The 15,838-nt window shown below is 36.8% G+C and overlaps 1 protein-coding gene across 9 annotated transcripts in view; it reads right to left on the bottom strand.

Moving 5' to 3' along the window:
* Positions 1–1,269: 1,269 nt before the first annotated feature.
* KIAA0586 (KIAA0586 ortholog) overlaps positions 1,270–15,838 on the bottom strand; it is a 115,097-nt gene continuing 100,528 nt past the window's right edge. For 7 of the 9 annotated variants that reach the window (XM_019451677.2, XM_019451670.2, XM_019451674.2 and 4 more), the window contains 2 exons: positions 9,270–9,335; positions 1,270–1,614 (listed from right to left, as the gene is read on the bottom strand). In XM_019451677.2, the coding sequence (XP_019307222.2) occupies positions 1,463–1,614; positions 9,270–9,335 (218 nt within the window). In that variant the 3' untranslated portion in view covers positions 1,270–1,462. The remainder of the gene's footprint in view (positions 1,615–9,269; positions 9,336–15,838) is intronic. The other 2 variants (XM_019451672.2, XM_019451676.2) reach the window with 1 other exon arrangement.

The raw sequence follows: 15,838 nt of genomic DNA, 5'->3' as shown, positions 1-15,838 counted from the left end.
GCAGTGGACCCTACTAGAAGATTAAGGAATTCTTTATTGCTCTTGAGTAGTTCTTAACCTTGAATATACATTTTAATCACCTGGGAAGGTCTTTTTTATTTTTGAATACCAATGCCCAGGCCCTATCCCAGATGGAGGAGATCAGAATCCCTGAGAACACAACGCAGGCATTTTTAAAGCTCCCAGAGGCTCTAATGTGCAGCCAGGGCTGAGACCCACTAAGTAACCTAGAAAAATGCTGAGGAAAGTCAAGGATGACCATGCTTACCGTGCGTTTGACCTTCAGCTGTGAAAGAAAACAAAATGTTCAGGGAGACGAGTTTTCTTTTTTGCTAATCCTAGGCAACCCCCCTCATTGAGCTTACCCTCTAGTGCAAGATGCTTAAATTCCTGCAGATAATGACACCTACCGTGACTGAGCTCTTATCTGGTGCCAGGCACTGTGCTGAGCACCACTCCCAACATTATCGATAATCCCCATTATCCTGCAACACAAGTATTAAGCCCATTTACCCGGGCAGCCATGAAGAAGGGGCTAAGGTGCCCCTATCACAGAGCAGAAAGAAAGCGGAACCGGGACCTATGTATTTCAAAGTTACCCTTTTGCTTTCTTTTAATTGTATAGATTCGTGCTTTGAAAGGTAATCTAATCACATTTCACAGGTTTCAAAAGTAGAAAGGTTTATAAGGTATATAAAAAGTAAACCTCACTCATAATTTTTTCCTGTCACAACTGAAGTTCGAATACACAGAGGCTTCAGTCATCCTCGACTCCATCAATGAGCTTATCACCTGGCTACTCAATCCCTGTCCCTGGAGACAAACAGCAGTTTCTCATGTATTCTTCCAAGGATATTTAATGCATACATAAGCAAATATATGTATGTGAGTTTATGTGTGTGTACACACCATCTATTTGGATTCTTCCCCACCCCATTTTGAATGACACGGTTTTTTTTCATTTTAACAATATTTCTCAGAGACAATTCCACATCGACACATAAACATTTTACGATTCTTTTTTGTACTACATAGTATTCCATTGTATAGATTTGCCATCACTTTTTTAGTTAGGCTCTTATTGATAGGCATTAGATTGCTGCCAATTATTTTTGGTTATTAAAAAATTGGTATGAACAGCCTTGAGTAACATCATTTCATAATTGGAGATAATTATACCCACAGAATAAATTCTTAGATGTCAAGCATGCTCTCTCCACTATTCCATGCTGCCTCAGGATTCTAAGAAATAACTCAGACTCACAATGATTCATATTTTAAATTACTTTATTTAAAAATTTTACCGAAGTACCCAAATTATGCTTTTTACTTTAACAAAAAATTAGAAATCATTTTTCAGAATATGCTCAAAAACCAAAATAGTCGGAGACATGGTTTTACGCCAGAGAAAAATGACTTCAAAACCAGTGGCACAAGTATTGTGCTGGTTCTCACTTTCCTTTCAGAAGGTATCTGCTCCTGAGGACTCCGTGTCCCCCTGGACGTTGCTAACGCTCAGAGACTGAGAGCAGTCCTCCGGCTTCACCGAGGGCAGCGTCACAGACATCTTGGCAGGTGACGTCTGTGAAGTGAAAAGTGGGACTGTTTTACCACCTATAAAAAAGGGAGAAACTCGTTCAGCTAAATAAGCATGTCCTGAGCATTTATGTGTTTTAAACTTTCTTAAATAATACAGGGGGATCAAAACAAGGATTGCATATGAGGTCATTTCTTTTCTCAAAGAGCTCAGAACTTGTCTGAAATGAACCACACCTTCCTTCTTTCCGCTCCCACCCCTAGACAATTATAGACAACATTTTAAAAGTATGTTATAATCTCAACTTTTATGCCCTCCCCCGCAACATTCATATGGTGAAATTTTAATGCCTGACGTGACTACACTATAGTCATAGTATTAGGAGGTGGGGGCTTGGGAGGTACTTAGGTCATGAGGGTGCAGCCCTCACAAATGGGATTTATAAAAGAGAGCCTGTTAGCCCCTTCCACCATGAGAAGGCAATCACTATGAACCAGGAAGAGGTGACTTGATTTTGGACCCCTGGCCTCCAGAACTGTGAGAAACAAAATTTCTGTTGTTTATAAGCTACCTGGTTGGTAGTGTTTTGTTATGGCAGCCAGAGTGGACTAAGATGGTACCCAAATGCCAAAAGTTGTGGTACACATGACAGATGCCAGGCAAGACCAAGTAGGGTGAAAGCCTAGACCTACCCTCTTACTGACTGAGTAACCTTGGCAAAATGTTTCAGCACTCAGAATTTCAGTTCTCCTATGTTAATAGTACCGACCTTGCAGCGTGTAATGAGGATAGAATAGTCTCAGTAAAGAGCTTGACAGCAGAGCTCGGCACTTAGTGAGTGCTCAAAAACTAAGAGTTACCAGCACCACTGGATGGTTCTATTTAATATAGTACTATCACTACTATTACCATCAAGTAAACCGCGAAGCCCAATTCAAAAACACACTGGAACAGCCCTAAAATAAGGGTTTGCTATTAAAGTTACAAAAAGAACGTGATTTTTTTTTTAAAGCCATGACGTGAACCATCTGAAAACCATCTGAAGTCAAAGGTTTCCAAGGCACTTCACTCTTTTTCCTACTCCTAAAAAATGGACACTCAACTCATGTCATTAATGCTCATTTCTGAGTGTCTAAGAGTGCTGTGCTATTAGCTAACAGAACTGATAGAAGGAAAGCAACGTCAAAAGAAGAAATAATAAAGTGATCATTCAAATATCATTGACATTTGACTTTGGAAAGCATTTTTCCCTGTAAAACAGACTTTTCTTCATTATCTCTACATTTAGCCAAATACAGAAGAAAGCTTCCACTCCATGGATTGAGACTAGCGGGAGGCAATATAGAAGCTAGCTGGTGGCAGAGGAGACCCAGTCGGGGATGAAGAATTCATTAGTATGTTAAAAAAAAAAAACAATCCAGATTTGACTGTAAATGTCGTCTATCTGCCTATATCCTAATTCGCTTCTTTACGTTTAAAGCACACTGCCTAAGAATATGAAGAATGCCAACTTGGTATTATTTAAGACTACAAAGATCCTTGTTTCAAATTTTATGGCCTTACCATATATACCTAAGAATAATAAGTGTCTTAAAAACAAATTATCTTTAACAATCTTAGAGAAATCTGTGAGCCAAGAGTCGTAGTCATTTTTCTAAAGCTCCTTTATATTTTTCACATAGTTTTCACAGTAGTAAAGTGGATTCTCTGTTACATTTTTATAGGGACCACAGTAAAAGTAGAGTTCTGGAGATTTCAATGATGACTCAATCACAGCTGTCCAAGAAAATTGGAATACTTGTAAAAGCCAAATTCCTTTCATTTTAGGAAGTCTTATAAAGGCTTTCAATATTATGCCATTCCTTTTTGTTACTTGTGTCAAATTCATTTTTTTTTTTAATAAAAGAGGGTAAGGTAATAAGACTTGGCATCATTATAGCAACATCATAAACTGTAATACCATAGTATAATCTTTTAAGAAGAAAACAATTTTGATGTCAACTTAAATAGAATAAATTTTTACATAAGAAAAGACTTTTTGAAATTTAGCTTTGTCGGGATATGATAAAAACTAAAATTAAGACACAATAAGAACCGCTTTTGAAAAAGATCAAAAGGGGCACCTGGGTGGCTCAATCGGTTGATCGTCTGACTCTTGGTTTTGGCTCAGGTCATGATCCCAAGGTTATGGGATTGAGCCCAGTGTCGGCCTCCACATTCAGTGTGCACAAAACCAAGAGAAGTATCTAAAATCAGAGCTTACTTCCTCAATAAAGTAAAAACTAACATAGAGCATAACTAAAGCCAAAAGCAAAATTAATTTTCAGCCCAATGTTCAATGTTATCTTCCCCCAATTAGTCAGAAAAAATCCATTCCTTTAGTTACTTGCATACCTGTCAAAAACCACACTGATACCAGATATTCTTCTTTTCTCTGTTATCTGATGTCACAAAACTGCTTTATATGTACCTTTATTTTCTATTATGTGCAGTAAATTACTGATTAAATTGCTCAATGATGTAACAAGAGCTATAACTATTTTTTTTTTCGGATCTTGAAGAAATTTACAAGTCTCAGAGAACATATTAAATTTGCAGCCACTACAAAGTTATGCTATTTTTCGTAGTTAATGCCTCATATTTACACAGCAATTCAAAATTTTACAAAGATCTTGTTCCCATCATCTTCTCTCATCCTGACAGCAATTCTGAGAGACACACAAGGCGACTGACGCCCAGAGACATTAAAGTGGGTTTTTTCAAACCATACTCTCACTAGCTAAACATCTCTACTAGACTATTGTATGTATGGAGCTGAGATGGTGCTGAGAGATTCACAGATGAAAAAGAAACAGTCCTCATCCTCAAGAAGCTCACAACCTAGGAGTGGCGACAGACATGTATAGTGATACTTAGTTTAAATGAAGTCGAAGTAGCAGTTGAAGTAGGATTTAAAAGAAAAAGGAAAAGAGAACAAAATTAAGTCCATGTAAAGTCAGCATGTTAAAGGAACTCTGTTCTGCTGTCCAAGTATTGATGGGATTGGAGGAATGGTGAGAGAGAAAGGCGGTAAAGGAAGGTCAGGGTCAAGTTCTGTAAATGATGATGAGTCACAAAAGATTCTGAACAGAGAAGTAAGATGACCAGATGCAGTTTAGAAAAGAGAATTCCAACAGCTGCGTGGAAAATGAGGGAGGAGAGAGATCTATGGAAATGGTCCATGTAAAAACTGATACTTGCCAGTGGAAAGAGGTATTTTGGAGAGAGACTCAGAACTAATAAAGAATTGAGTATGGCTCTGCAATTACAGGGTTAGTTGACTAAGGCAGGCAGTAAGAAGAACACAAACAAGCTTGAGGCTACGGTGGTATACAGAGGTGTGGAGATACTGGGATTAGTTATATACCTGATGAGTGTGGATGCCTATAAGATGTGTGAATGCACTTTTCCAGCAGGCAACTGGAATCAAAGGTGCCAAAGACTGTAAGGCAGTTTTAGAGACAGAATTAGCAGTCACCTATATAGAAAAAATAACTAGAGTAATGAGAACAGTAATCACCTAGGAGAGAAAATAGAGAAGGGAAATGAAGACAAAACTATAAGGAAGGACAAAGAAAGGTGAAAGAAGAGAAAATAAAGAAAAACAAAAGGGAATGTCAGAGAGATAAGTAGAAAGAGACCCAAGAATGAACAGTCACACAAAGTAACAGATGGTTTTCAAAAAAAAAAAAGTCTACTATAATTCATCTAATTAATTCATAACTGGCAGCGTTGAGGTAACTCATTGCTTTTTGTCCTGTATCAAGTATCTTCATTGCCCAAAATATATAACTTTTAAAGGTGGTTAAAATAAATCCCATTGATGTAATATGCAATGGGAGGGGCAGGCAAGGAGAGGAGCAGTGATGACATTTCAAGCTTTCAAGTCCCTTTATGATAGGTCAAGTCTGGGGCCCAAATGAGATCTACTGTCCAGTCACTTGGGAACTGTCCCATCCAAATTGTCAGTGTGAGGCTTCTGGAATAGGGCAGAGCTGGGCTCATCCATCTATCCAGTCAACAAATATCGACTGAGCACTGACTATGTGCCAGGCACCATTCCAGATTCTAGAGATTTCAGCAGTGAAGAAAACAAAAGCTCCGATCTCACTGCCACCACCTTCCAGCTGAGTGTAGGGCAAATGACAAACAAGTAAGGAAATAAACATAGAACATGTCAGGAGGTGGTAAGTGCTATAAAGAAAAATAGGTGATGGCTAAGAGGGGTAGTGAGTGATAACAGACTCTGGGAAAGTTATGTAACTTCTGCAAACCCTAGTTTCCTCATCTTTTAAAGATAAGAGTACCTTCTTCAGGAGTGGGGGGTTTATGAGGATTAAATGAGATAATGCACACGCAGTGTTCTGTACAGTGCTGGCACATAGAAAGCACTCAAAATGGATTAGCTCTTACTTTTACATAACTGAAAACAACTATCCTAAGAGGCAGTGGCCCTCAGGATGGACTGAAAAAGTCAATCTGCTTTAGAGGGGATTACAAATGTTTCAGTGAAATGCACTAAGAAAAAAACCCCATAGCTCCAGAAGACCTCCAAATAGTTATGCTATTTCAACTCTAGTAATTGTGTGTTAGTCAATGAGTTGAGTCAATAAAATGCACCATTTTATCTAAAGTGTTTGTAAATGTGCATTTTGGAAAGACTTTTTGAAGTGTTCATTTACACAGGTTAAACAGTCATTTTGAACTTTAAAAGAGAACTTTTAGACGGGGAGCATTTTTAAAAATCGCTTTGATGACTGTTACCAGGCAAAAGCAGTAACCTTCATATCCAGTTATGGTCCTCACAGAATTTAATTTTTTTTAAAAGAAAAAAGACATCATATCTTAATAAATCATCATTAAATCAAACATAAATTTTCTACCTATATTAAATGTAGTTTGATGCTTTTAAAGTTTGACTTTAAAAATTTCCACAGTCATGTCGTTACTCTATGATGTAATTGTTTCAACAGCTGTTTTCAGAGTTTTTTTTTTAAAGAGACTACTCCTTGATTCCATGTACGTCATTTAACTTAGCATACATTTAAGCTGGGATACCATTGAGTCAGACGGTGTATTTGAAGCTTCCTAAGACATATTTTAATATATCTTTTAGATGTTTGAAATTCAATTATTTTTGCTTTAATAATATTTAAAATTCATAAAGAAATTTTGTTTGATATTGGATTTCTAAGACTAAGGAACAGAAAAGTTAAAACTAATTTATTCTAAGTAATACAAGTAACAATACAGGATTTTTAAAAGTTATTTATTTATTTTGAGAGAGAGAGTGTGTGTGTGAGCACAAGTGGGGGAAGAACAGAGAGAGAGAGAGAGAGAGAGAGAGAGAATCCCAAATAGGCTCTGCACTGTTAGCACAGATCCAGATGCAGAGTTCGAACTCATGAACCGTTGAGATCGTGACCTGAGCTGAAATCAAGAGTCAGACGCTCAACTGACTGAGCCACCCAGGCACCCCAATAATACAGAATTTATAATGCCCACTTAAGATTTTGCCTATGAAGTTGTGTTTTATGTGCAAAAGAAATTTTTGCCTATATGTTGTATGTTATATTTCTAAAAAATATGCCTAATGCTGTAAAAGCTTTTTGGGTTTAGATAATGCATTTCATCACCAGGTTTCAGATTCTGACTCTAATCCTCAAACATTTGGTAATCCATTATTCTATCTGTGTCACTTGCATACTGAGAGGAATCCAAACAAAGCATTCTCTCCTAACACATGAAACAAGCAGAGAAAGAAGGAAAAGTTTCTTTAACAGCTTTATAGAAGAAGAGTATAGATCTCAAACTCTTCATTCAGATTAAGTAACACACAAGGCACAAGTGATATATACGAATCTGTGGCATTCTTCTGTGATATGATGAATAGATAGCTGAATGACTTTAAATTGTTTGGATTTGGGTTTTTCTACATGAAAACAAAGATTGGTTTCTTATAAACTACAAATTTAAAAGTAAAATTAAAAAGGAAACAAATGTAATCGTCTTTAATCCATGTACATAAAGGATCTTAAGCATGGATGAATGACCAGGATCTGCGAATGCCCTGAAAAATTATGAAGTTATTTTCACACAAGTACAGTCTGGGAGGGAAACAGATGGTCATAGCTTTCAGTGTCCCGCAAATATTTAAGAACCACCGACTTAAAGGATATTCCAGCCCCATGTGCAAGTGAATCACATTCTTTGAGCTGTTTTTCCAGCACTAGTGGTGAAATACAGGAATTCCTGTCCTGTTAATTGTGGATGCCTTATTCTCTCTGAAGATAATTTGGTAATTTGCACTTACCAAACTGCACTGTAATTATTTATGAGTCTGTCACTTGCTCTGAGTAATATACCCCTTAAGAGCATGGACTGGGACTTCTAGTCTTTGCTGTCTGACTAGGACAGTAGGTACACGGTAAGTATCTGTGGCCTTATCATCTCAATCGTTATTTGCTTGTGGGTCTGTTCCTGTTGAACATGTGCTTCAGCAGGACAGTGACTTTGTCTTATTTACCTCTGCATTCTACAAAGCTTTAGCATAATGGTAAGCACACAGCGGGCCTTGCAATGATTGCTGAACCAAACTGATCGGCTTCCACCTCAGCAGTCTGTGGTTTCTCCTTAACAGCTTGCTTACATTCGCAGCGACCAGATCCTGTCTTTAAAATCAGCCCTGAGTTCCAGCAATGCAGTTGCTTCCCAGCTGTCTGTGAAAATGTTACAGTATTTCAGCTGTATTTTATTGAGCTCTTGAAGCATTTTTCCTGTCCATCTTGGGCTCATCTACTCTCCCTTTAATTCCTTGTTTAAGCAGCTGCTAAACTATCCTGCTGTATTCAATTCTCCTCACATACTTACCCAGGCTCTACAGATTTTGCAGCACCACAGCTTCGGTGCTTGAGAACAAATACTACGAGTCTATATGAAGAAGGTGCCTGGTCATTTGATGTGAAGTACAGTATGTGATATTTTATTTACCTGTGCTTTCCAGAATTAGTCCCTGTTCAACACTTCTTGTCTTACTTTCATGTTTAAAAGGGTGATTTAAAATGCTGCCCTCGTCTCCTTCCAAAATCTGTTCTAGACATAGAAATCCTATTGCATGTTTTACACTTACTATTGCTTCTGTTTTTAAAATGAATTGACAAATGCTTATTTTGAAATGTATAATTTAGGATACAGATAAAGCAGTTCCTATAGGAAGAATAAATGTATTGGCACCTGTAAAAACAACTCCAATTCTTTTTCCTCTAAAAAGCAATAGTTAATGTGAAAGGTTTGTTTCTTCTTATGCCAGGTTCCAGCTGCTTCACTTTGTTTAAAACTGACTTCAAAGTTTAAACACTGTCCTGTCCCAACAAATAACCTCCCCCAGATGGAATTATCTTGAGTACTATCCTTAGTGCTCTGAATACCACACCTGCAGCCTTTTAATTCAACATTTTATAAACTTTCCAAAGGGAAATGAAACATTTTTTTCTGTCCCTTAACTTATGCTTTTTGCAGGGTTGAGTTTAGCACAGGGAGTTCTATTACCGGGGGTGAGTTTACAGATATTTGAGAAGAATCTAAAAAGGTGTAATTAGTATCTCAACTGTGCTGATTATTATGAAAGAAAGCATAAGAAAATGGAAAATCTGAAGAGCTCCAAGTTCAACAACTTTTAATGTAAAAATCTTACCTGTAAATACAGATGCGAGGTACAGATTGGGCTCAATTTGTGTCCGATCCATATCACCTGATGAAGCTACATTGAAATTTTTTTCATAAGAAAATCCATTAGGCCTAGAAATAACTATGATTCCTTCCTCTTCACTAAAAAGAACACAAACTACATGCACTCCCACAGTTACTCTCATAAAACCAGGTAAATAGAAGCCTGATCTAATGGCCTTAATATAAAAAAGGAAGTTAAACAGCTGAATTTTAATCATTATCAATCAAAAAAACCCCACTTTACCTAATGGATTATTATCTTTATGCATCAAAAACGAGGGAAAGGGGGAAACAAAGAATCACTAGAGAATTTGCAATTTGTATTAACTAAGAGAAACTCATGGACCATTTCTTCCAAGGTTAAAAGTTTTTGCAGATTCTCTTACTTAGGGATTTAATGGTTACAAAAAGAAGTTTAGAATCTCCCTTCACCTGGGCCAGTCTGGGGCATCCTGCCCAACACAATCTATGTGAAGCAGCCAGTAATGTTGTCAGAGAACAGAGAAGAGCAGTACACTGGTACACCAAAGCCGAATTTTAATATCAAAATGAAGTAGGCTGGGGAAAAACTATGGCTAAGGAATTATGAAGTCAACTTAAATAACTGAAGAAAGAAACCTGTAGCACATGTGGTTCTCTAGCCCACAAGGCACCCTGGGCACCAAGGGCTTGTGCCCGTGTTAATGGCATGCTGTGAACCTGTGCTCTGCAACACAGTCAATCAATAACTATCGATATTCGTTATTTCAAACAGATCTTTAGGGCAGAATGATTTGGAAAAAATTGAAAGATGGTATCATCAGTATTTTCTGGTTTTCTCTAAAAATCAGCATCTCTCAAGTTTCCTTTACTTCACAAAAATTTCAGTGGATTTGGAAAAAGATATTTAAATGAACATTATTTTAAGCAATGCATCATTGATTAAAGCAAGCAATAGATTCTCACTGATGACAAACATTCATGTTAGCTATTGTAATCATCCTGTTGGAAATCTAAAAATTAAGTATGTCAAAAAATTAAATGTAATACAGATGAATGAAGAAAAAAAGCTTACAAAGAATGGTTTTAGAAGAAAATATAGGTTTTTTTTAATATTTTTTTTTAACGTTTATTTATTTTTGAGACAGAGAGAGACACAGCATGAACGGGGGAGGGGCAGAGAGAGAGGGAAACACAGAATCGGAAGCAGGCTCCAGGCTCTGAGCCATCAGCCCAGAGCCCGACGCGGGGCTCGAACTCGCAGACCGCGAGATCGTGACCTGAGCTGAAGTCGGACGCCTAACCGACTGAGCCACCCAGGCGCCCCAAAGAAGAAAATATAGTTTTATGAAGGTAATATTGTGGGCAAATACAAGTTATCTGTTATATTGACAATCTGCAAATAGACCAAAATTAAACATCCAACTCTGATGTTGTTTTAAAATAATCTTTACATGTATTAAAGGTGCTTATTATGATGTTACTATACAAACACTGTCTATTTTCACTTCCTACTCTGCCTCTAAGTTTCTGAGAAAGAGGGAGAGGTTACTGCTTGGCCCCTTTACAGCTACCTTTCTGATTCTACACAGCACCTATAGTACAAAGGTGGCCACAATGGTACCAATCAGTCCCACCTCAGAGGCCCCTTCTGTTGAAGAACCACTTTTTTTTTTTTTTTTTTTTTGTAGCAAGTAAAATTAAGTGGCAGCCTGCTCTGAAGTGATTGCTTCAAGGCCCAGAATTTAAACTTCTCTATTGTGTTATAGTAAGAAATAAGCAACGTCATCCCCTTTTATACCAAACAGAGCTGGGTAGAAACTAAGAAAAGAAAAAGGAAATCTACCGTAGGTCTAGCTAGGATTCCATTAACATTTTTTTTTTATGTGTCCATCATTATTATAGGAGATGTTGTAAAAACCACAAGGAAGAGTAAGACAGTCTTAATCCTCTTTAACCATAAAGACAAAACTACAGAGTTGACAGTAGTGAGCAAATCTTCCAATTAATGCTCCTGTTCTACCTCAAGTATAAGGGATTTTAAAGACTAACAATTAATTGAGCTCTCTGCCTGTTAACATCATACCACTTCTAGCTGTTAATGTTTCCATTCTGTAACTCGAATTCTTCTTCTATTCTTGGTAACTTCTCTTTGCCTCTTCTTGTTCTAGTGCCTTCTTTTTTTATTCTCTTTAAGAAAGTGCTATATATTGTACCTGGCTGGCTTTGGAGAAAGGAGCTGTGAAACCTCTTCTAAACAGCGATTTTCAACAGGATTGGGGTAGAGAGAAGGGAAAATCTGAATCGCTTTTGGGGCTTTTTCTAACAAGGCCTCCCTTCCATTCTGATAGGTCCACCCTCCAAAGGAGGTGTTCTCCCTCAATGGGACTTGCCGCTGCAATGAAACACCTCGGAATTCTTAACAACCTAAATGTGAATTTTATACACTGCATAGTCTTTGCAATAAAAAGGAGCATGTTTTCTAATATTCAGATTCTTTGCTTAACAAAAACATTTTCCTGAAACTTACAAAAACAACAGCTTATTTCTGCTTTATTAAAACAATGAATTTTAACTCAAAAAAGAATAACTATTTCATTACTCCAAACCAAAGCATACTTAAGTCATTTCTTTATATCCAACAAAGCAGCATTAGTAAAAACATCCAAATGGAAATAATATGCTAAATCTGTTATTATTTTTAAGATGTGCCTTCAGTAAGTCATTTCATAGGCTGAAGTGATTTACTGCAATGCTGGGATTTTCATAAAAGAAAAGAAAAAATAAACGGTTTCCCTCCATTATTCTTCCTTATTTTCCCTAAGATGCCTAATTCAGTCCTTTATGTATAGTTGTTCAAGAAATAGCCAGCCAACCAATGTTTCTGAAACCTTTATATCACATGGATATACTACTCTGTGATCTTTTAGAAGTCATTTTCTGGGAAAAAAAAAAAAACGCCCATTTTATTCTATTCAGTCTACACTGTAGTATGAAAGATAAAAAAAAAAAAAAGTTGCAAGTAATTGACAAGCAGACATGATATTCGAGAGTCAGCTGTAAGCCAGTAGGTAAGAGCACAAACCTGGAAGCTAAACTGCCTGAATGCAAATCACCGTACCAATGGGGGCTAGCTGTGACCCCTGGGAGAAACCACCACTTGGTGGGATATTACCATTTTGTGCTTCAATTTCTTCTTCTATCTCATGGGTTTCTTATGATCATTAACACAGATTATATATGTAAATAACAGAGCAGTGCCGACATTTATTACTCAACAAATGGTACTTTTATTATTTTGTGGCTTGTGATTATTTCGAAATAGTTTGGGACAGGGAGATTTTTGTTAAAGAAAAAGCAACTTTGCTGCTCATATATTACAGCAGTAGAGCTGCAAGGGATCCCCGAGATCATCTTATCCTTGCTAAGACGGTAATCAAGATTCAGAAAGATTAACTGACAAATCAAGGTGACATATTAGTAAGAGGGACTGAGCCCAAAGCAAAACAGTTCTTTCATCACCTCCCAACTTTTTCATACTCTTCTACTAGGCTATGTCTTCAGATATTGAGACCTGTGAGAACAATCAGAAATTCTCTCTTCTACTTTTAAGAAAATTACCAAGGAAGGAAACATAGTATAATGTTTTAAGATTTAAGAGCACAGCCTTTGCTTTCAGAGTTGGACTGCATTTGATTCCCAGTTCTGTCATATATTAGCTATGTGTTCTAGGGCAAAATACGTCAAGTCTCCGAGCCTCAGGTTCCTCAAATACAAAATGAGAATAATATGATCTACCTAGCCGGGTTGATGATGGCTCTTAGCAGAGTACCTCACATACAGGAAGTATACACAGATGGTACCTACTATGTGTGGTTGATATTATAAATGTAAACAAAACTCTGCCCAAAGTGGGAGACAGTCTTGATTTCTATAATAATTTCTCCTAACAGTAAAAAAATAAAATAAAATAAAATAAAATAAAATAAAATAAAATAAAATAAAATAAAATAAAAAAGCCACTAACTCAGTATCAGAGTCCTCTATTGTCATCTGTCCCTTTAACAAGTAGCTACCTCATAATTCACACTTGCTGGGTGAGGGGGTTCACTGAAAAGGTGAGTATTGTGCTTTGCAGGTGAGGATTCAAACACACTGTATACTCTGGCCAACGTGATTTAAAACCGCTTCCCAAACTTGTTGTCTCTTACACTTCCACAGCCTACTGCTCAAAAGTGAAGAAACATAACACTCATTGGTATTTAAGTCAAAGGCTGAGAAGGGAAATTTTCCAAATATTTGATCTACAAATTTCTATGGAACTTAGCAGTGGATAAAGCTAAATAAAAAATTGAGTCACAAATAACCTAAGCATATAATTTATCCTTTTTCCTTTACTGCAAAAGACAAATGTGTTAACCTTTATCTAAATGTTTAAAGATATCATGACATCAAAACAAGTAATCTGAAATGGAACCCAAGGCTGGGAAAGCAGGGACACTGCTGAAAAAGCTTTAAATGAGGACACACACTGGTTACTAGGCTACGGTAGCACTTGTATACTATGCTTCTCCCAAACACTCACCTTAGTTCAATACTTCAGCTTTTTATCTAAATGGGCACTCAAAATCTTGTAGCTACATGGTGCCCACTTGAAAGGAGGCCACATTGTTATATTTCTTTTCTTTCTTTTTATTTCGTGTTACTGTATTTCACAAGGTGGTATTTAAAAGGATAGCAACCCGGGCTTTACAATGTTTGTACTCTTGTATTTACAATTTTTTTATTATTGGCTTGAAAGTTTATCTTTTGGTTTTTAATACTATCTTTAGTAAGAATCACCACTATAGCAATACTTAAATCTATACATTATTATTTTAGATTATGATTTTAAATAAATTCTCTATGGATTATTTAAGAAAACTGCATGGCACTATATGGCTGTTAAGGATATAAAGTTGAAGGCATCAAATAATAAATTTTTTAGCCCACAAAGCAAGAGTTTTTAAATGGGTGCCATCCAGAATATGAAACAAAAGCTAATAAGGAGAAATCTAAAATGAATAATGTTTAGAATACCTGGATGTTGTATACCAATTTGAGTTCACTGGGGGAAAAAGGACCATTATTAGAGTAGTTAAAAATATATAAAAAGAAATTAACACCTTTTAAACAAATAATCTGGCCAGATTAAGTTACTCATTGGCTGCCTATCTAATATGTATACCATTCTCTCCAATAATAGCATTTTAGAAATCATATCTTGGCAGCGTAAAAGCTTATAGTCAACTGCCAAGGAGGTGACTGGTAATTTAAAAAATAGATGACCTACCTACCTGAATGCAGACCAAGCTTTATTTGAATGACATACATTTAATTATTAAAGCTCACTAAAAACCATTTAAGTACTTGCATGTATTGCTGTGTGGTGTTATGACAGTGTTCCTACCTTTTAGGGGCAGGAATGTCTAGAGGAACATTCCAGCATTAAAATTTGGTTGAGAACTGAGAGGTAGAGTAGACAATTTTATCTACAGTGCACTTCCTGTTGGTTGAATAGCCTGTGACACAGCTACTAAAACAAATTCCTGTCAGATAATTCTTTATAAAAGCATGCCCTAATAGTTTGAAAACAAAAAGAATCTTAAAAATTACAATAGGCTTGCCTCGTGAATGAAGCCGTACATTCTGTGTGATTTCATTTATTTACAGTAGAAAAATAAGAGGACTAGTCACAGGACGGTGGTTATCCTCGAGGAGTGGAGGCTGTAACAAAGGCAACATGAGGGGGCTGTGGGGGGTGGCGTGCTGGCAATGTTCTGTTTCCCCCAGCTGGGTATGGATTACACAAGTGAGCTTCATTTTGGGAAATTCTTTCAGCTGTACACTCATGATATGTGTATTTCTCTGTGTATATACTATACTTCTGTTGAAATTGAAAAAACAAAACAAAACAAAACAAAACAAAACAAAACCCAGTAGATTAGTTTCAACAATTGAAAGGTGATTGCTTCACAGTTTTGAACTGTTTTCCAACAATTGGAACAGCCAAATAACTAATTTTACCAGCCGTTAACACCAAGTGAATAGTTGCTAACTCACAGGCCATACTGCTAATGACCAAGACAAATTCCTTTCTGTTTCTTTTTTTAAAACCTTGAAATACCAGGGAGCTGAAATTATTCAGAAGCGGAAGGTGAATTTTGTTGTTGTTGCTGTAGTTGGACTCCACAGGACTTACTACTTACGGGATACTTGATGCTCTGTAACAATTAGCTACTCAATGTATTTGAAATCATAAACTAATATCATTTTACCTAATCTTGAAAACATTTCTAAAACATTAATACCTTCTGTAAAAGTCATTTAATTCTTTTTTGGTGCAAAAGAGTTTTGCTGTTACACTTTATGAAGCAATGTGACATTAGAGCTACATTTAAACACAACTCTTGGGGCGCCTGGGTGGCTCAGTCAGTTAAGCGTCCGACTTCGGCTCAGGTCATGATCTCGCGGTCCGTGAGTTCAAGCCCCGCACCGGGCTCTGTGCTGACAGCT

Source organism: Panthera pardus, unplaced genomic scaffold, assembly GCF_024362965.1.
Source record: "Panthera pardus isolate Hobbes unplaced genomic scaffold, ASM2436296v1 HiC_scaffold_24, whole genome shotgun sequence".
In the NCBI taxonomy this organism is placed as follows: Eukaryota; Metazoa; Chordata; class Mammalia; order Carnivora; family Felidae; genus Panthera; species Panthera pardus.
Note: the sequence above shows the minus strand (reverse complement) of the source record. Positions and strands in the feature narration are given on the sequence as shown.